We start from the raw sequence: 21,570 nt of genomic DNA, 5'->3' as shown, positions 1-21,570 counted from the left end.
CCCTCTGCACCCCAGGGCAGAAACTGCACCTCAGGTACCTGCTTTACCTGAGGGATGGAGGCACCTGACTAAAACAGGGCAGTGTGTGGTGAGAAAGAGGAGCCCAAATACCATTTGGAGACAGGAACTCAGTGAACTGAGTTCACTTGGAAGGAGAAAATTCTGGTTAGGTCAGCTTTGTTTGTTTGTTTGTGGTGTGTACCCATCCTGTTGTTCTTAGCCGTGGGTTGCACTGGGCACAGCTTGCTCCTGAGAGTGAGTTTTATGGAGAAAGGTGCTGGGAGTGTAAAGGATAAGGAGGAAGGACAGTGCTTCCAGCCTCTGCTCCCCACGGACCTGCCAGGAAGAAGTGAAGGATTTTGTTACCACCTTCTCCCTCCACAAAGCTCCAGGCTGCTGGCTTAAGTAGTGGTTAAATCCTCCAGTGTTCGGACTGGCAAGGGAGGATGAGTTTATAAGACAGTTGTGGTAACACCATATTAAAATCTGTGGTTTATTGTTGATAAGTGGGCACCAAAGGAACTCTTCTCTCCCTCTGAAGGATTCTAAGAGCATGTTCCCAACAATAAATTTTAACATTATCCTGTGAGGAAGTGCATCCATACCCAGGGTGATAATTAGCACGGGTGAAACATGAAAAGGTCGGGACACCCTTTAATAAGAAAGCCTCTCCCTTCCTTAATTTCTCTGTTAATGGGTGTCTTCCTTAGCTAGGTCTAACCTAGGCATGTTGATACAACTTCCCCTTGAATAACCAATGCAATTAATTATTATATTATTGTTTATTTGTTATTTGTCTAGATACACCCATGAAGGCGAGGTTAATCTGTATTAGGTGCTATTAAGATTTGTCATGGAAGTTGCTCCCACATTGAAAACCCATGCTATTTAATAGATAAAAGACAAGTTCTTCAAACGGTTTGGGGAAGGAGCATTAAATTTGAGGGTTTATTCTTTCTTGAGAATGTACCTCAGTACTTGCATGCCCAACAGATACACACTGTCACAGTCTGTCCCTTATCCCATTACTCCTTTAACAGAGGCACAAAAATTGCTGGGCTGCAGCCTTGTATCCATCACACTCTCAATCCCATCACTGCTGCACCTGGCAGCATAGTTTGATTTCCTTTTCCTGCCAGTGGCTTGCAGAGGTATTTGAGGATTGGAGAGAGAGAGAATCAGAAGGAAATGAATCAATGTAGAGAACTAAGAGCTCTGCTGAGGGAGAGAGGAATTGCTGGTGTAGGAATTTGACCATTTGACCACCAAACCATGGTGGTGGTTTGTGTCTGCCCTGTAACCCTTGTGTCCTGTGTCACCAACACAGCTCTGCATTCATCCCCCTCAGGGCATCCATTTTTGTGTCCCCTTCTCCTGCCCATCCACAAGAACAATTGCATGCTCTTATACACAGTGTATTGAACTGGTGAGGGCCTCATTTTACAGCAAAGAGCACAACCATTGCCAGCAGTCACCTCTGCACTTCCATGTGTCCTGCACTGCCAAACCACATTCCCATCAGTGCATTCAGGAGAGGATCCAGTGGCCACTGCCTTGCCTTGCCAAATGACAGGGTATCTTGCTCTATTTGCCATCCAGACTGGGCCACAGAATTCACCTTTGAAGCTGCAGCTGGCCATGTCTCCAGGCAGCTGGTGGGGCTTTCCACCAGGAAAGGAATTGTGCTGGAAGCTGTTAGTGACAGAGAATTGCCCTGTTGAGTTGGTAGGTCTGTTCATTCCACGTCCAAGGTGTTGCCTGCATTCCTTTGGCACCAGTGCTGCAGAGGGCTGGTTACCTCAACACTCTGTCCTTCAGCTTGAGCGAGCTGGAGAGTGATTTGTGCCTCAGTGGAAAGATGGACCACTGTAAAGATAACACTGAGATAAACACATGCTGCTTTAGAAAGGTGTCAAATATCCCAAAATAATAATAATAATAATAATAATAATAATAATAATAATAATAATAATCTTTCCAGCCAGTTTTTTAAACTGTCCATCTGCTGGTTGCTAATTCCCTAATGGTTTTTGGTTGATTTTTTTTTAAGCCACCATCAAACTTCTCTAAAATGTCAAAAATAATTGGGGTGAAGCAGGCCTTCTGATGGTCTGTTTATTTTGCAGATGTGGGAAGAATATCCTGATGTTTATGGGGTTAGGAGGTCAAACCGAAGCAGACAAGAACCGTCACGATTTAATATAAAAGATGAGGTAAGGAAAAAAAAAAAGGATGAGGGATTACTGAACATAAAAAACCAACCAAACCCAAAGAGGAAAGGGAGGTCTCAACTGCATTGCCTTGTAAACACTGAGTCCCAGTTTGGTGCATGGATGTTGGATCTCACAGTTGAGGTCCCAGTCCTGCAGCTGGATCCTTGGCCTGAGACCTCTGGAGTGAGCCGGACACTGCCTGGGCTGAGATCTGCATGCACTGATCTGATTGCTGCAATGGGGCATAATGCAAGTCCTGCTCTGATGTAGGAACATCTGGAGAGGAGTCTGTGTAATTAAAAAAACAGAACAAGACCAGAATGCAACACAAATCCAACCAGGAATAAAGGAAAGTTCCCAGAAACACCTCATAGCAACAAAACAGTCAGTATTGCCCATCCTGGAATGGGTCCCACTAATAAATGCATTTGTGAGTGTGCAGCTTTATGACCCATCACTTTTCTTTGGTTGAACATTGGGGAGTCTTTTGTGCTTCAGTTGAAGGTGACAGTGGTCAGAGCCTGGCAACCAAACCTTCTAATTGTTCCTGTTTCAGAACACTGTTGGGTTTTTTCCTGAAGATGTAGAAATCAGGTTCTGCCTTCATTTGCATCTGACAGGTTTTCTGCATGGAGCATTTCATCTGCAGGTCCTCAGGAAGGTCGAGTAGCTATAGCGTAGGGGAAGGAGAACCAGAGAGAGGCATCTGTGGAGAGCTTGGGGCTGGAAATCTGAAGATAAGCAGCAGATTTTGAGCAGAGCAGGGGCCCAGCGGTGCTGTCTGACTCAGGCTGTTTGTGCTTCACCGCCAAGATGTGTGCTCGGATGCTCTAGGGGTGACACACAGGTCTCCAGCTCCTTGCTCTGGTGCGTTATTGCTGAGCCTTGGTGGCACCCCAGTGCCACCAGCTGCCCCCCAGACTCCTGTGCTGGCTGTCCCACAGAGCAGAGCTCAGGAAGGGGCTTGGGGTGCACCACTGACGTAGCTTTTGTTTTCCTTTTCAAGTTGGCAGAGGCTGGGCCCCTCTGTGCGATGCCCTGGCATGCACTGTGCCAGCAACCTCACACCCACCCCAGAGCTCCACTCACCCCCTCTTAGGGGCACAGGTAAGTCCCTTCTTTTTTTGTTTTACAATATTACGTGGTTTTGCAAATGTTGTTTTCTTTTTCAATATATTTATTTCCTACTACTTAAGGTAAAAATTAAAAAAAAAAATCAAAAATCTGAGATGCAAAAACTTTGCTATACCACAAAATATTGTAAAAAACAAAAAAACAAAACCACCCCAAAGGTCCTGCAAATGACCCTCATCACTGCAACTTCTGTGAAACAGCTGAAATCTAAAAAATTGGAGCATGCCCTCACCCCTCTCTCCCCAAAGCAGCACTGACTGCAGTGTCCCCAGAGGGCAGTTCCCATCTGCAGCAGAGTCTCTTGGAGGGTGTGACCTGTCAGGAGCACAGTGCTGGGGCCTCGCAGAGAGCAGGAGGAGATGGAAAGTTGCTTTTGGAAGCCACCAAGAAAGAGGAGATAGCATAGCTCAAGCCTGTGTGGTGCTGAGCACTCCTTGCTGCTGCTGGAGGGGGCAGAACCCCGAGGCACATCTGAAGATGCATTTTGCCTTCACAGGGTTAATCCTGTCTCCAATGACCTGCACCTCTTGCTTGCTGCTTGGGACTTCCAGCACAGTGTCTGGGGGCTTGTAATTGCCTTCTTCCCTAATGCTTCTCTGCAGATTAGCAAAGAGCATCATGCAGGCAGTGTGGCAGGCTCAGAGACCAGAGCAAGGGTGGATGAGCCATCCCATCTCCCTGCGCTGCCCCGTGACTCACCTGCACAGAGGTGGAGGTGATTTGGGTTTTGGGGCCCTGCTCAATCACTGTGTCCTCTGAGAGCAGCACTCTGGGCAGGGTTATTTGTGTGTTAGACATAGTTACCTTCTGAGGATTTCTGGGTTCATTGTGTAGGTGTCTGAGGTGTGATCAGGGAGGATGATAACTCATGATCAATATCCAGGCATGGGCTGAGCCATTGGGGAAGCGAAAGTGCAGCTTTGCATAGGAGCACAGATCTGCTCAGAGGCCCAGAGCTGTCTCCAGGAACAAGAGAAGGTGTGAGTTTTTTAGTAAAAACACTACTTCCCCAGGCATTTTCTTTGCAGTTCATAAATCAGCTTCAGGTTGCAGCCAGGGGATGTGAGGTGTGCAGAACCAGGTGCCTTTCAGAGTATTTAAATTGAAATGGGGGAGATTTAGGTTAGATATATAAAGGAAATTCTGCCCTGTGAGGGTGGTGAGACCCTGGCACAAGGTGCCCAGAGAAGCTGTGGTGGCTGCCCCATCCCTGGAAGTGTCCAAGGCCAGGTTGAGATGGGGCACTGAGCAACCTGGTCTAGTGGAAAGTGTTCCTGCCCATGCTGGGCGGTTGGAACTGAATGACCTTTAAGGTCCCTTCCAACTCAAACCTTTTTATCATTCCCTGGTTCTGTGATTATGGGGCAGTTGAGAAATCAATGTGCCCAACCAGACACAATCTTTTTACTATTAAAAGAATAGTTTCAGATTGAAATTGGTGACAAATGTCAGCATATTTTTTTCTGTCAGAGAGAGGCCAGAAGTCACGCACCAGTGTGTCCTAAAAATACAGCTGGTTTTCTTATTGGAAAAAAAAAAGTGCTCATTTGCATTTTGGTCAATGCTTTGCCTCATGTATTTGCTGAAAATTTAAACTGTGCTGGTCTCACTGGGAAAGAGAAGCTCAGCAGATATAAAACTAACCTGGTTAGCTGAGATTCTCCAGCTTTTCTGGAGCACTGGAGTTTGGCCTCTGTTAAGCCTGAAATGAGCAAATCCTCACTTTGACTTTAGTCTGAAATACTTTTGGCTCTGTTTAAGCAAGTCATTATCTTCCCTAGTGTGAGCTCCAGAGGCTCACCTGGACCTCCTCTCCACTGGCCTGGAATCTCCATTTCTCCCAGCCTGGGCTAGTGGCAAAGACACTCCTGTATAATCTATAGGAGCAGAACTTTGAATTGCTGTGTTGCTCTGCTTGGTGCTACATGCAAACATCATTATGTTTGTTCAGTGTTGCTCCACAGCAAAAGACAGTGCAATTAATCTGGTAAAAGTGTGTGCACTTTATGTGCTGGGAGAGGGAAGGAACTGATGGGAGGAGTCAGTGAGACATGGAGAGGGAAGGCTGATCCCTTCAGCTGGAGATGAGGAAATTGTAAGAGGCCAGATCCTAGTCCAGCTGGAAGCAGTGGTGCAGGAATAAGTTGGGCACATTTTGATAAGGGGGAGCAGGTTTGTCTTTCCCCATGGCCACAGTGGCAGCACCCAGCAGGGCAGCACTGGCACTTGGGCTCTGGTGTGAGCAGTGTGACCCCAGCATCTCGTGCTGGGCTGACAAAAACCCCACTGGGACTGGGGATGGACTTTGCCAGTCTAGCTTGTGTCATTCAGGGAGGTGGCATTACAAAAATGCAAGTTGCATGTGATTTCCCAACCAGTGTGTTCTGGTGGTGGTGGTGGTGGTGGGCAGACAGGGCCTCAGGTGCACGCTCTGCACCTGGCATAGCCTGGCTCTCTGGCTGTCCTCTGTGCTTCCTTAAACAAGGAATTTACCACCAGGAGACATGAGGAGAGGCTGAGGAGCTGCAGCAGGGCACTTCCCAGCACTCCATTCTGGGATGGGGAGGATGTGGGAGCACAAGGCAGGCAGATGACTCAAGCTGGGGACTGGCTGTGTTAGAGGAGATAGGGCTGGGCTTGACACACATCCAAAACAGACAATGCTGCCTTTGAAATATGTAAGAGAAGGTGGCTGAGCTGCAGTCACAAGTTATGTTTTTCAAGGTGGAAGAGGGGAGGAAAAGTCAAGTCATTTAGAGATAATCATCAGCTTTGTGGAGACAAGTGACAGAGCAGGGGGAGAGTACAGGCATTGGGAAAATGGACACTAGAAACTTGGAAAATGGGATTTTGGCAGAGAAGTGGAGTTAATTTCAAAGAGCTAAAGGTTGTATTTGGTTTTCTCCCAATGTGATCTCTGACGCAGAGCAGAAGAGAAATCCACCTCTCTTTACCTGTGGCTTGCCAAAAGACAGCAAAAGTAAACGAGCACTGAGGGGCAGCTGTTAAAATCATGCCCAATGATTGGAGTGGAAAAGCTTCAGAAAGTGGATAAGAGATTAAAAAAGGAAAACTGAGGACTTCTAAATTTTGTGTGTCAAAACTGAAACCTGTGGAGTGCTTGGCTTGTGTTGCAAGGGTAGGTAGGGCTTTCCAAGGTGTTTGCCAGGCACTTGCTTCATGGTTGGTAAATAAGACAGGGATTTCATGCAGGGCCCTGAAACAGGTGGATGAACACGTGTTTGTAGTAAGATATGGTGCAAAAGCTGTTATTGTGCCACATGCAACTCTGACACCACATCCAGGAAAGCTCATGGTCAGACATGGATGGCATCCAGTATTTTAGTGAATACACTGATGCAAATGAGGCAGAAATTTCTGTGGGTGGAAGGAAAGCTGGAGAATGGGAATGAAGGATGCATGTTACAGCTCACACCATTCCACAAGGTCCTTGTGTGCACAGCTGTGTGAGCTCTGTCCAGGAGGGCAGTGGGGGTGTCAGGGCATGCAAACTCTGCTACCCATAGTGATGGACAGACAGTGCCTGGAGCCAAAGCTGAATACTGTGGCAAAAAGCAGTTAGAAGTGGAAGATTTCCAGTAAGTGTGTGCAGCAAGCAATCTTGGAGGCTACTTCTGTCATTTTGATACTTCTTTAGAAATCTCACATTGGTTTCTTCAGTTTTGTCCCTGCCTATTTGTGTTTTCTGGGGGAGGCTAAGGAGAAGTCACGTTATCTGTGTGGTGATCTGTTTTCATGGTTGACTAGTTTTTATGAAAATGGGGCTGTGTGCAACCAGCATAAAGAGATTATTTTAGCTATCTTGGTCTGTGGGAATTCGTGACACCCACTTTTAGACTAGAACAGCAAGCAGTTAGAATAGCTCTAGATATATTTAGCCAAAGAGACTTCACTGGTGGAGACTGTAGAACTGGGAGGAAGGAAAGCAGCAGGACACAGCTCTGACCCAGTAAGATCCTTGGTGACTTGCTGTGGGAGAAAAAACCCAACAGTAAGACAAGGATACTTTTGATGAGATTATTGCCTTTTTACAACAACATTTTTATTTCATTCCTTATAGGAAGTTTGTGCAATGAAGGCAGAGGTCACAGTGCAATTGTTGGGATAAATTCACCCGTGGGTTTGCAATCCCTGGGGTGTTGCACACACTGCAGGTCTGCCTGGCTGCTGCTGCCATGGTGGATGCTGGGCACTAGGGCTGGTACTGAGGGCTGGATGGCTCCTGAGCTCAGGCACTTCAAGATAGGTGATGTTGTAGAGCTCTCCAGACTTCCTGCAGGGTTTCCTTCTTCACACTGAGAGCAGAGCAGCGGGACCGAGCAGCTGAGGTGGCTGTGCTGGGAGGCAGCTGCTCTGCACCAGTGTCCTCCAGGCTGCAGGGAAAGGACCCACCACCACGTGTTTCACTTGCATCCTTGAGGAGCCAGTCCACAGTGAAGCCTACAACTTGATTTTCTTTCTTTTCCATTAAAGGCAAGTAGCGAGTCTGAAAATGAGAGCCCAAAAAGAAGACGCCAGAAGCAGTTGAAAAGAAAGTAAGTTTCTAAGGAAAGGGTTTTGAGTGGTGATGCTTTGGTTTATTTCTCAGAACAGTAGTGCATTGGAGTGTTTGATGGGAGTTGTCAACATGGTGATCTTGTAAAATAAATATTTTAATAATACTTTGGATTACTAAAATTGAAGTGTGAATATAATCTATAGATGGATGCAATTTTCCAATCCTTGTTTTTGTACGTTCCTGCTGTGCCTGTGATGGAATCTGAATGAGTCAGGTTCACTTTCTGTTGTCAGTCTTTCACTTTTCCATCAGATTACTGATTCTCCTTCAGAGACACTTAAAACAGTTTAATCCCTTCTCCTCCCACCTTTTTGATTAACTGAGAATAAAATACCAAATTATTATCTTCTTTTATCTTTTATAACCCCCTGTTAAAACAAAAGAACTTCCATAAAGAATGCTTTGGATGTCTAAGCACCATAACTTGAGTTCACTTACAGTCATATTCTATTACCTTTTCCCATCTAATAAGTACCTCCTAGTTTTTCCATACACTAAAGTGGGGTAGGGAGCTATGAGCTGCCTGATGAAGAAAATCTGAACAGAGCCACATCATCCTGCTTGCTTTCTCCTGCATCTTGTCTTTTAACTCTTCATTTGGTTGTTCCCATCAGTGCAGGAGGGAAGGTGATAAAGCACAGGGAGGACTGTGGTAGTATGGACCTCTCCTGGACAAGGGTAGTGCTCCATCCTTGTGGGCCCTCCATGTCCTCTTGGAGAGAGGAGAGGCTCCTCCAAAAGGCATTTTGGGGCTGCAGCTTTGTTCCTAGTTGTCCCCAGAGAATGTGCTTCCTTCCGCTCATGTACAATGGGGCTTGGCTTCACACTTGGAAACTTGAATTGGCAGGAGAATTTCCATGGCAGGAGTCTTGTTCCATTTTCTGGACTCCAAGGAGCTCTTGTAACTCTGCACATTTCTTCAGATCCTTCCAGCCCATCTCCAAAATGCAGAAGTAGAGGAAAAAAAAAATCATCAATCAAAGCCCTTGCCCACCCAGGTTTGAGCAGTACAGCTCTGCCACCAGCACTCGTGGTAAGAGCTGCTCTCACTCAAGGCAATCCTGCCACTGTGTGAGCAAAGCCCCAGGTGACTGAGATCCCCCTCCTAAAAGCAGAGAATCACAGCACAACATCCCCCCTGCATTGCACTGAACAGCCAAGGATAGAACGTTGAACTTTTTTCCTGCAATTATGGACCTGATGGTTTGTTCAGCCAAGTGTTTGTGCAGAAATATTGTTGCCCTTCATGACCTACATTTCTGACCACAGAATTAAATGGAAAAGAGAGGTGTCTGCTGGAGAAGAGGATGAAGATGGAGGGGAGCAAGGCACCAGTGGAGAGAGTGAGCCTGAACCGAAGAAAATTAAAGCAAGAAGACCTGTCCAGAGGAGGTAAGGAATGGTTGGTTCATTCTCTTTTTCTGCCTGTGCTGTGTGGAGAGGAAATCCCTATTTGTCACTAATGAATTTTTCATGTAGTGTTATTACCTTTGTTTGTGACTTAGTAAACCTAGGGCTTAGTTATTCCCTCATCTCCCCACCTCATGCTCCAGTGAGCACTAGAGTGGTTTCCATGATAGAGCAGATTAAATCCCTTAGGAGTCTAATATTTGAGATCTGTGCTTCCTTAAAGACTTATTGAAGTGGATATTTACATAAACCATGCTGTATTATGGCTTTATTAACTCTTATTTTAGAACAGTGGCCAAAACTGGTGTTAAAAAGCCCCACAAAATCCAGCGTGGGAAGAGGAAGAAACCAGACTCATCTGAAGATGATGATGATGACGAAGACGATGAGACCCCCAAGAGACAAACTCGGCGAAGAGCAGCCAAAAATGTCAGGTGTGGAGAAGTGTGGGGTTGGTTTGGGGTGAGAGCTGGCTGGGGAAGGGGGCCCTGACTCCTGTGTGGTCCTGCAGGGACCTGTGGCTGAGGTGTGGCTCTTTTGGCAGGTTCCTGCTGGGCACATCCAGCGTTTGTCTCACTTTGCCATCTGTGAAGGAGGGAATGTTTACCAGTCCCTCCTAAGAGAAACATGAGGAGGTTTGCATAATATTTCTAAAGGACTCTCAGATGAGATTGATAATTGCAAATACTAGATGAAAATGAGCAAAAGGGAGCAGCTGTGCTGGACTGGACCAGTTGTCTGAGGGTGACTGGGGACAGTGTGTTGAGCCAGGGTGGAGTAAATCTTTATCCATTCCCCAGTGTACCTTCTCACCTTTCAGGCAGTCCCAATAAGGGACTTGCAAAGAGCCATCCGAGTTATATTTTGTGGTGGTTAAATATGCACCAAAGATGAGAAGTGCAGTTCCTAGGGTAGGCACCCATGCAGCCTTTCAATGCTCTGCAACCTCCACAGAATAATCTTTCCCTCAGTAGTGGAGACCTTCACTGTTATGGCCTTGCTCCTGCTGCAGGGATTGTTCCACTTTATGAATCACTTGATGTTGGCCATGGTCAGAAAAACTATGTGGGCAAGATAGAGGACTAGTCTGGTAAAGTGTAGCTATCTGAGCATCTTGGGTAAAAATACTGAATATTTAAGACATGTGTGCTGAACGTGCACTGAACCACAGCATAAATGCTGGAGAAGCTGCTCCAGTCTGAGCCATTCTCTGTGTTGGTGGGCTGGGAAGAGTCAAGGGTTTTATATCAGTTTGGTTTTGATCTTACTCAGCTACAAAGAGGATGATGATTTTGAGACGGATTCTGATGACCTGATAGAGATGACTGGGGAAGGAGCTGATGAACAACAAGACAACAGTGAAACTATTGAGAAAGTCTTGGACATCAGGCTTGGAAAAAAGGGAGGTGAGTGGCTCTGGAAGAAGCCTTTATTTCTCTTGAACTGGTGCAATGCTTTTGCAACTTGAAAGTGGGGCCAAGGGTTGTTTCAGTGCTTTTCCTCTTTTCATCTATGCCTCTTAGTTGCATCTTGTAATATGTAATAGCTTTTGTAATATTTAAAATCCTAAAATCTCTATAGTTTATGTGCTCAGCAGCTTTCATTTAGCCTGAACACATTTTAAAGATGCAACCATTGTTCTGCAATTCCTGCTTTTCTCTGCTTTGAAATATAAAACAGATCTAGCAGAGTCAGTTTTCATAGTCCCATTGACAAAGCCATAATGAAAATAAATCCAATGTTTTCTTCTCAAAGCCTTACAAAAATGCTTTTTGTAAAACTGAACGGTTGTGAACACTTTCAAGAGGCCTTTGAATTATACTTAAAGAAAAGCTACTTATGACAGATTTAAAAAGATTCTGTTGCACGGAGAACTGTGTGCCTGCCTTACAGGCTTGCAGAACCTTTTGGGTGTTCTTTGTGCTCCCACAAAAGGTGTATTAGAAGAGTAACTTTCTGTGCTGCAGCTGATGCCCAGGGGTGGCTCAGGAGGGTTCCAAATGCAGGCTGGTGTCTCTTGCAGCCATTGGAGCTTCCACCACCGTGTACGTGACCGAGGCCAACGGCAACCCCAGCGCCGACTTCGACCCCGAGAAGGACGAGGGGGAGGTTCAGTACCTGATCAAGTGGAAGGGCTGGTCATACATCCACAGCACGTGGGAGAGCGAGGAGTCCTTGCAGCAGCAGAAAGTGAAGGGCCTGAAAAAGCTGGAGAACTTCAAGAAAAAAGAGGAGGAGATCAAGCAATGGTAGGCTTCACTTCAAGCGGTGATTTGGCCTTGGGCACTTTGTGTTTAGCCTGAGGTTTGAGGAGTCATGACTGAAAATGTTTGATTTCTTCTTACAAAGCTTGTTTCATGTGCACTCTGGTCTCGCTTTGCCTGCTGAGGAACATCCCCCCCACAGAAATGATATTTGTGGTGTGGAGGCTGGAAAATGGAGAGGACAAGGCGTGAAATCCACACTATTGCCACTTCCTAGCCTTAAGAATTTGGAAGGCTGACAACCAATGAAAGGTGCACAGACTTACCTGGCCCAGGAGGTGCTGTGAGGGCTTGCAGCCTTATTAACCCTTGTTAATTATGGGTTTCTCTGTGTGCATGTTTTTGCATCAGTTTATATCCAGCTTCCCCAGGAACTGTAAGGGGAGCTACAGTGTCTTTCCAAAGTGCTAAAGCTGGAGTAGCAGCTTCCATCTCTATCTGATTCCTGTGTTGAGATTGATTTCTTGCATCAGAATAAGGCAGCATTTAACAGGGAGACAATCTGAACATCTATGACATTTGCTTCTCAGCAATAATTTACAATTTTAGGAAATTTAAGAAACATGTCATATAACAGTAATTTGCCCCTGTGATTTGTCTGAATGCCAGAATCATATAGGAAAGTAGATTTTCTATATGCAACATCCATGAGCACTATGACAGAAGCATTATAGTGTTTTTTTGTTTTGTTTTGAATTATTTTGCATCTAGGCTGGGCAAGGTATCACCTGAAGACGTAGAATATTTCAACTGCCAACAAGAGCTGGCTTCAGAGCTAAACAAACAATATCAAATAGTGGAGAGGGTAATAGGTAAGTGGAGCCAAGACTTTGGTAAAGGGGTGAAGTAGGAATGGGAACTTTATTCCGTGTGACAGCAGAATGAGTGTGCAGCTCTCTCTTCTTCCCTGTCCTCCAGTATCCCTGAAGAAACCACCATGGTGTTTACTGTATTTCATTGTGTGAAATTTAGGAATTTGGACAGTAGAAATCCAGGTTTACAGATTTGTATTTGTGCTTGTAAACAAACAATAAAAATCAGGGACTTTCCTTGTCTGGAGTATGGGATGACACACTAGTTTCCAGCAGGTTGCTGAAATTGTTGCTGCTGAATTTCTTTGTCTTCAGCCCTTTGGATGCAAAATGTTTCTTTCCAAAGCAGCAGCATGGGCCTGGCTTTTGTGAGGTCCCCTTTCTGTGGTGTGGTTGAGGATGTGGTTAGGCTGCAAGGCAGCTCAGGGGTGAGATTTTCATGATTAATTGATAAAAATAAAACCAGAACTGACTGAGCACTTTGGTAATATCGCAGTCATGTCAGTCAGAGGTGCCAACGCCCAGTAGCTTTGGGAATTGGCATGGAGAGCTGTGTAAGCTATTTCCAATACAGTTCCTGTAAAAACGTGGGTGTGAGGCAGTGGTGGCCTGCCCTGCTCCCTCTGCTGGCTGCCAGCATTCCAACCCTCCCTTCCCTTCTCTCTCCAAACACAGCTGTGAAGACCAGCAAGTCTGCCACGGGACATTCAGATTTCCCAGGTAAAGGCACATTTTTTTTTTTTGGTCTCTCTACACTTTTGCTATGAGCCAAGACCTGTTTTGTGGCTGCCTGGGCAGTTCAGCCTGTGAGCCATGCTTGTGGTTCAGCTGCTCAGCTACAGGTGCTGAGGTTTGGGCTTTTTTGCATATTTTACAGCAAGCAGTCGCAAAACATCCTCGAATGACCCCGAATACCTGTGCAAGTGGATGGGGCTGCCCTATGCTGAGTGCAGCTGGGAAGATGAGGCTCTGATCAGCAAGAAATTCCAGCACTGCATCGACAGCTTCAACAGCAGGAACAACTCCAAGACCATTCCCACCCGTGACTGCAAGGTTTGCTGGCTCTCCCTCCTTTGCTGGGTTCCTCCAGGCTGGGGGAAGATGCAAGCAGTGGGAACATGAAGTTTTGTCAGAATAAATGTCAGGGAACATTTTTCCCATCCTCCCACCTGCATTTGAAGGGTTGTTTGCTGTTCTTGTATCGCACTTCAAGCAGAGATGTGAAGCCCTTTGAGTTTCATTTACTCTGTGCACAGTGAGAATGTTATGTCCCCCTGGGGAGTGGGAGGCTTAATTAATCCTTGAAAAGTGCTTCCTCCTCAGAAGGAGCTGCAGCAGTTTTAATATCACTTGGATGAAAAAACAGCACACCTGGGAAAAGAGGAAGCCTGCAAGATGCTGATACAGGGAAGGAGAGGGACAGAAATAATGGGAGAAAAACCAAAAGAGGACAAAGAAGGAAGTGGAGCTTGTTCCGACTCCTGTGTATTTTGTGCAGCTTACTACACTCCTGGGGGACTCAGAGCCCTGATCATAAACCAGAGGGCAGCAGGCAAATCACAAGAAATGCAGACACAAGCACTGGCTAGGAAAATGTGGATGGAGGAGAAGTTCTCTTCACTCAAACCAGTGAATAGATACACACTCTTTGCTGAATTCATCAATATCATTGCTGAATTCTCAGCCTTTCAGCCACTGAGAGTTCTGTCTTTCTCTTCAGTGGCCTTAAGGCAGTTTTTATTTCAGGTGCTGAAGCAGAGGCCGAGGTTTGTTGCCTTGAAGAAGCAGCCCTCGTACATCGGCGGGGAGAACCTGGAGCTGCGCGATTACCAGCTGGAGGGCCTCAACTGGCTGGCTCACTCCTGGTGCAAGTATGTACACAGCCTGGCATGTTCACTGTGTGCCTTTTTTGTCCCTGAAGGATCTGGCACACCTCCCTTTCAAGTGAGGTCTTTACCAGCCCTCCTTCTGCAGCTTGGAGGATTTCAAATGTTATCATGCCCAGCTGCATTGCAGACGCTGCAAGCAGGAGCTACCTAAAGCATGAACTTAAGAAACCTTGTGTGAAAACAAAAAGCATTTTCCCTGTCTGGGCCTGTTCACATGATGGATTTGGCTGAGCCTGGTACATATAAGCCCTAGATTTCCATTGACTTAATGGGAAAAAATGGTTTCTGGCTCAGTGTGCTTATATGTTAATTGAAGTCTTTGAGAGATGTCCTTTTAAAATTAGGCCACTGATTCCCCTCTACCTGTTTTCCTCCAGTTTGGAGTCATCATAGTTCATTTTTGCACGTTATTGTGCCATGTTCAGTCTGGCTATCCCTGGGATCCACTTAGAAGTGTTCAAATAGCTGTTTTTGCACTGCCCCTCTCTGTCCTTGTCATGGATTGCTGTGAGACCCGACTAGGGGAGAGAGAAATGATTGCATCTGACTCCACCTTATCAGAAGGCTAATTAATTACTTTATTATACTATATTATTCTATACCATATAACATTACATCTAAACTGAATCTGCCAAACTCAACTCTGCACACACTGCTCTGAATGTCATGACTCTCAGCCCACAGTCTCGACACACACACACCCACACTAGGCCCTGACAGGCCAAGGAAATAAAACACCATCACTTTGGGCAAACAATCTCCATGTTGCATTCTACTTTTGCACAAACACAGGCACAGCAAGTGATAAGAATTGTGTTTTCTTTCTCTGAGGTTCAGAGAGCATGAATCCCAGAAATATAGAATCGTGCCTTGCTTTTCTCTGTGAAGAAAAATGTGGGGCTACAAGTAGTGGCAGAAACATGCACTCAGACAGCATTTTTGTTTGTTCTCCTCTTTTCTCAGGAACAACAGCGTGATCCTGGCTGATGAAATGGGACTGGGCAAGACCATTCAGACAATATCATTCCTGTCATACCTGTTCCATCAGCACCAGCTGTATGGCCCTTTCCTGGTGGTCGTGCCCCTGTCCACCCTCACCTCCTGGCAGAGGGAGTTTGAAGTGTGGGCACCTGAGATAAACGTGGTGGTTTACATTGGAGACCTCATGAGCAGGAACATGGTGTGTAATCAGAGAGCAAAGGGTGAGGGCTCAGGGAGAAGCTCTGGGTGCACAGCAGCAGCTCGTGTGTGATGTGTGTGACACTCAGTCAGCTGGAGAGGCTGGTGCATAGTGCTGGCAGCACTGCAGGCAGCTGGAGCTGGTGTGGCTGAGTGTCTGGGTGTAAATCCCTCCTACAGGGAATTTTCTGCTTTATTTTGCCTCTTGGAGTGAGTGCAGGAGCACTGGCTTCTCTCAGAGCTGATCTGGAGTGAAATATGCAGTGAGAAGTCCAGCAGTGTAAAATGCTTGTCTTCAGTATTTGGGATTATTCAGACAATGGAACACACAAGTGTGGGGACTCCAGTGGTGTCTGCAGTGAGGTGATGTGTTCATTAATGTCACAACAGCAAGTTAACCTTATTTTGTTACCTGTGCAAGTTGAACCATGTGTGCACTAAACCAAATTGTTCCTTGGGCACCTTGAGCTCATCAAATGGCACCCTTAGAACTGCAAGGGTTTGGACTTGGTTGTAGTCTCTGGCTTACAGCTACACTAAAATAACAACTGTTAACTCTTTCATTTTGATAACGTGTTCAAGTTAACTTTTGTCTCCCCTCACAGATACGTGAATATGAGTGGATCCATTCTCAGTCTAAAAGATTGAAATTCAATGCACTTATCACAACATATGAGATCCTCCTGAAAGATAAGGTGAGTCATTACTCCAAGAATGCTTTTCTTTAGACTTTCTGTCATTTCCAAAGGAGAAAGCCAGTTCTCAGCTAGTGGGTTTCACCTCTTCCCTATGTGGCGATGGACAACTACAGCCACTATTTGCTTTTCCTTCCCAGTAATGCAAGCAAATGTGGGAATGTAGGACACATTTTACAGTGTCTTCACTCTTGTACTGCACAGTTGTGCTATTTTTTTTACATGTAAGACATCTGGCAGGACCCAGCAGTACCTGAATTTTTACCTGGTTTAATTTAGGCTTGTTAAGAGGACAAAACATTAGACTGAACCACTGGCCACAGTGTTAACAGTATGTACATTTTTACATCTACAAGAAATCTGCTCAGGAAATATTCATCAGCCCTGTCAGTGTATCACTGAGTCCTACAAAAAACTAAAAGCTTAAAAAAAAAAAGAAAGAAAAATAATTTAAATCAAAACTCTTGGATTACCTGAACTTTTTAGGCTTGTTCATCTGCTCTCCTGTTCTTGCTCCAGTGGGACCAGTGCTACCCAGGGCCCCAAGGGCATGGAGAAGGGGGAGAATAAAGAGCTGAGGAAGGATTGTGCTTTCTGGGTAAAGCAGAGGAGGATTAGGATAGGTGTGCCTGCTGCAGCACTATTGAGATACAGCAGAGTGTTGTACAGCATGGCTGATTTTCACCTTTTCGTTTCTGGGAAGGCACCCTGGTCCCCAAATTAGCAAGAAAATCCTGTGAGGGTGCAGCCGCAGGGACACCTTGGGCAGCCCACACTGCAGTGCTTGGAGAGAGACACATGTGCAAGTGGTGGGGCCTGTCTGACCCAGCATCTCCTGTGTTTTTTCCTTCTCTCCCTCCAGACTGTTTTGGGAAGCATTAACTGGGCCTTTCTGGGCGTGGACGAAGCCCATCGGTTGAAAAACGACGACTCCTTGCTGTACAAAACCTTGATTGATTTCAAGTCCAACCACAGGCTGCTGATCACTGGCACCCCACTTCAGAACTCACTCAAGGAGCTCTGGTCCCTGCTGCACTTCATCATGCCAGAGAAGTGAGTCTCCTTTCAGGCCTTCCAAGAAATGTCTCTGTTCCATTCTTGTCTGTTAAGTAGGCTCAAGGGAGTGCAGAATGGCAGAAATCCCTGAATTAAACTCAGTGGTGTGACAGCAATGATAGGAGAACAGACATTAGTGGGGAAATCAAAGGTTAAATAACTAATATGAGGAGCATTTCTGGCAGCAAACTGAATGGGGAAACCTGATACATGCCTTTCAAATCTGTTTGCTGTCTTCCAGGCATCTCTAAAAAGCTAAACTTGTTTGAAGCAATCATTTCAGCCATTTCTGAGGTTTCCAGTACGCTGTGGTTCAGGCCCCTCTGCCAACCATTTCATGGCAGCTCTGGGGGTGCTGTCTGGCTGATTGTGTGTTCACAGTGTAACAAATGTTTTGTTTCCTTTAAAATAAAATGAGCTGTGGACATCTCTAAGGCTAAGGCAGGCATGCCCCAAAGCTCACTGAAAATACATTTGACTGCAAGAAGAGCTGTCCCCCAAATTCTTTTTGTTGGATCACAGAAAGAGCGAAGGAGAGGCTTGAGGTCTCCCAGGTGGAGGAGAGCAGATCTCCACATTTCAAAGGAGCTGTCAGAGGAAGCAACAATCCCAAAAGAGCCTTCAGAGCAGGGTAAATCAGTCCAGTTGTCAAAGCTGTGCCTGGGGGAGGCACCGTGGAAAGTTCAGAAACTGCTGCCAGGTAAATGCCAGCAGAGTAAAATAGTGGGAAACTTGGGATTTTGGGTCCTGGGAGTCAGTGTGGAGCTCAAATATAAGATGTTAGGAAGGTGTCTAAACCCAGAGATCTTCTAGCTTTGCCAGCAATCTGTTCAGTTAACCAGAGCAGAGTGAATCTGTTATCTTCCACTGTGTTTCCATTAAACCGCTGCTCTCCTGTCTTGTGGTGCAGCAGGGGTGTATCCAACAGCTGCTGTTTGGTGCCATAAGACAAGAGCTATTCTGACACCTCCCTCCTCCTCCTTTCTGTTGCCAGGTTTGAGTTCTGGGAGGATTTTGAGGAGGATCACGGGAAAGGAAGAGAGAATGGCTACCAGAGCCTTCACAAAGTGCTGGAGCCGTTCCTGCTGCGCAGAGTGAAGAAGGACGTGGAGAAATCTCTGCCAGCCAAAGTGGAGCAGATCCTCCGGGTGGAAATGTCTGCTCTGCAGAAGCAGTACTACAAGTGAGTCACTGCATGAGCTGCTGGCAGTGCCAGTGGAAATGGGCACAACTCTCTGTAGGCCTTGGCAGGGTGTTCCAGTATTCTGTGCATACTGTGGCCTTCAGAGTGCAGTGAGACACCATCCCCTGTAGTACTGGGAGCTTCCCAGCAGGAATATGAGGTAGTTGATATCTTTCCTTCTGGAAGATGTTTGTGTAGAGTGATACAGTTCAACTGGCCAGTTTTGCAAGCCAGAGGTTATGTCTTTGCTGGGGGAGTGACAATATGCTCAAAGTTGGGATGCTGTTCAGTATTAAACAGTGATAATATCAATAGGAAGGTCAGGTCAGGGTTTTTAGAGAGGAAAGAGCATCCTGTAAGAGAAGTGAGGCAGGGAAGTAGACTGATGCCTGAATGAGCTGTTCCTGAAGGTTTTGTTCCTCCAAGGCTTTGCTCTGCACTGAGTAATGATCCTGACATTCATTTTCCTGCCTGCAGGTGGATTTTGACAAGAAACTACAAAGCTCTTTCAAAGGGAACAAGGGGAAGCACATCTGGTTTCCTGAATATTGTGATGGAATTGAAAAAGTGCTGTAACCATTGCTACCTTATCAAGCCTCCTGAGGAAAATGAGAGAGAGAATGGCCTTGAGACCCTGCAGGTGAGTGGTGTCCTTGGTCACCACCTTTTCTCCTTAAATTTCATTCTTTTGTCCTCCCAACAAAATAATACCTGGTGCAGCTTCATCTTCTGTAACTTCTTCAAAAATAGTTCTCACAGCTAAGCCATTTGAACCCCCAGCCCTCCACTTCTACTGTAGGCAACATTTTATGGCCTTCTAGGGCAGGAGCTGTGGGCAGTGTAGGATCTGACTTGTGTGATTCATTGTGAGTGTGGACTCTGCTGTGTAAATCCAGATGATTAGATTAGAGATGTACAAGAGATGAATGACCCCAAAAGGAGCAGGTCTGTGCAGGTCTCTGTGTGATGTACATAAGAGTAAGATTGGAAATGATGGTTATTTCTTCAGTCTTTGATCAGGAGCAGTGGAAAGCTGATTCTCTTGGACAAGCTGCTGACCAGGCTGCGGGAGAGAGGCAACAGAGTGCTGATCTTCTCCCAGATGGTGAGGATGCTGGACATCTTGGCAGAGTACCTGACTATCAAACACTACCCTTTTCAGGTGAGAAACATCAGCATGGAAAACAGTGGGATCCCCTTGAAAGTGTGGGCAAAAGTGGAGGGAGCTTGAGCAGTGGGAGTCACTGAGTTCCCCAGAGGCTGGTGGCTGGGATTACAGGTGGCACTTACTGGAAGGAACTGGGATGTCCCTTCCTTTCAGTGTGGCCCCATCTCTGCAAAACTCCTCTGACAGGCCCTGTTTTGGCTGTGTCATGTGATAAACCCCGAGGACAGTGAGCACAGAGAGCCTGGCTGGCAGCCTGTAACGGGAGCCGCGGTGTCACCCGCCCTGTGCCTGCTCCCCGAGCATCCCCCAGCCCTTGTGACACAGCACAGTTATTTTTAATTGGTGGCTATTTTTAACAATTAAACACTGCAGGCAGCACAGGGGGCTGCAGGGCTGGCAGCACTCGGGTGCAGCAGTGCCTCAGGGCTCCTTTACCTTCTCTCTTTGATCACTTTTGTTGATTTTTGCAGCGCTTGGACGGCTCGATCAAGGGGGAGATCCGAAAGCAGGCGCTGGATCACTTCAACGCCGACGGCTCCGAGGTACCACAGGCTGGGCAGAGGGTTTGTGGCTGAGCCACAGCTTGTCACTGACACCAGGGGGTTAGTTCAGAACAGTTCTTTTCACAGGAGCCCAGGTACCTTTAAAGACATGGATATGGCAGGTTTTGCAGCCAGCCATATTGCTTGAAATCTCTCAGATCCAAGAAGAAGGGCGGCAAGTCACGTTTCCAGAAAGTTCTGAAGAGGCTGGGAAGAGCCAAAATTTAGTAATTCTCTCCCTGTTGGTCTGGAGAATGAGATGGTTGCTGAGTGATTCCAGTCTGAAGCTGGTTTTGAATATGAAATGACAGAGGCAAAAGAAGGATTTTAGGTGTTGGCAGGCACTGGAGTCCGGTGCTGGAGGTGAAAGTCTCCAGTGTAATAGGAGAGGGCATCTGAAACCTCTCATCTGGGCTTGCTGACTCACAGTGACTGGTGCAAGACACTTGTGTCAGTCAGCCCAGCTGTGAGAAATACCTTTCCTCACTCCAGGAGCCTGGGCTGGAGCAGAATTCTTGGCTCACACAGGGATTGTGAGAGATCATGGTTGTGGGAAAGTTAACAAAAGGAAGTGTGAGGGGGAAAGAGAAAGAAAGCCCATAGAACCTGCCCTTTTCCCTGTCTTGAGGACATCTATGGGGGCTCAGGCATCTTGGCTCTAAGATGGCACAGTCTGTTCATTGCTGATCTCACTCCTAACAGGATTCAGGCAGCAAAAATCAAGTTTGCCTGCTGCCTTTGTAGGAGCTTGGTGAGCAATGGGGTCTGACCTTCAGAAGTGACAACAAGGCACCCCTGCCTTGAGCTGCTTGTGTTGCTCTCCCATATTGATTCATCCCTTCAACTGGGCCAGCACTGCCTCACCCTGGGTCTGGGCTTAGAGACTGGTGCTGCTCAGCCTGCATGAACAGGAAAGGGAAGGAAATATGGGAAGGAAATCCTGTTTCTGCTTTAAGAAGCATGAGTGCAACAGAGCCTTCCCTTTTACAGCTTTTGAGTCACCACTGCTATTTTATGCCCACAGTTACAAGCTGGTTAACTCACGGATGTTTTTATTTTTTCCTTCCCAGGACTTCTGTTTCTTGTTGTCAACAAGAGCTGGAGGGTTGGGAATTAATTTGGCCTCTGCTGATACTGTTGTTATCTTTGACTCGGACTGGAACCCCCAAAATGATCTTCAGGCTCAGGCCCGAGCCCATCGGATTGGACAAAAGAAGCAGGTCAGGAGAGCTGCCTGGGTTATTTCACTGTGGCCTCAGTGTGTGCACCTAAACATCCTCTCACCTCACCAAAGCTTCTGAAAACATGGGCTTTTTGTCCCAGTCCTTGCTCCAGAGAGTGCTGCCCAAGGGAATCTCATTTAAAAAGTAGGAGACAAAAAGCAGCCCAGATTTGCCAGGTGCCAAGTCTTTCTCTTGGTTTTGGGCATACCCAGATCCCAGCCCA

The 21,570-nt window shown here is 46.4% G+C and overlaps 1 protein-coding gene across 2 annotated transcripts in view; it reads left to right on the top strand.

The window, feature by feature from the left end:
- CHD2 (chromodomain helicase DNA binding protein 2) overlaps positions 1-21,570 on the top strand; it is a 71,382-nt gene that overhangs the window by 30,702 nt on the left and 19,110 nt on the right. For both annotated transcript variants that reach the window (XM_077185546.1, XM_054642445.2), the window contains 18 exons: positions 2,127-2,213; positions 7,842-7,903; positions 9,196-9,318; positions 9,624-9,770; positions 10,609-10,742; positions 11,360-11,585; positions 12,312-12,412; positions 13,088-13,132; positions 13,290-13,465; positions 14,159-14,283; positions 15,265-15,481; positions 16,086-16,175; positions 17,038-17,228; positions 18,226-18,414; positions 18,892-19,054; positions 19,424-19,576; positions 20,053-20,124; positions 21,195-21,344. In XM_077185546.1, coding sequence (XP_077041661.1) covers positions 2,127-2,213; positions 7,842-7,903; positions 9,196-9,318; positions 9,624-9,770; positions 10,609-10,742; positions 11,360-11,585; positions 12,312-12,412; positions 13,088-13,132; positions 13,290-13,465; positions 14,159-14,283; positions 15,265-15,481; positions 16,086-16,175; positions 17,038-17,228; positions 18,226-18,414; positions 18,892-19,054; positions 19,424-19,576; positions 20,053-20,124; positions 21,195-21,344 — 2,451 coding nt within the window. The remainder of the gene's footprint in view (positions 1-2,126; positions 2,214-7,841; positions 7,904-9,195; positions 9,319-9,623; positions 9,771-10,608; positions 10,743-11,359; positions 11,586-12,311; positions 12,413-13,087; positions 13,133-13,289; positions 13,466-14,158; positions 14,284-15,264; positions 15,482-16,085; positions 16,176-17,037; positions 17,229-18,225; positions 18,415-18,891; positions 19,055-19,423; positions 19,577-20,052; positions 20,125-21,194; positions 21,345-21,570) is intronic.

The sequence above is a fragment of the Agelaius phoeniceus genome, chromosome 13 (assembly GCF_051311805.1).
Source record: "Agelaius phoeniceus isolate bAgePho1 chromosome 13, bAgePho1.hap1, whole genome shotgun sequence".
NCBI classification, from domain to species: domain Eukaryota; kingdom Metazoa; phylum Chordata; class Aves; order Passeriformes; family Icteridae; genus Agelaius; species Agelaius phoeniceus.
This window is presented reverse-complemented; position numbering and strand designations above follow the sequence as displayed.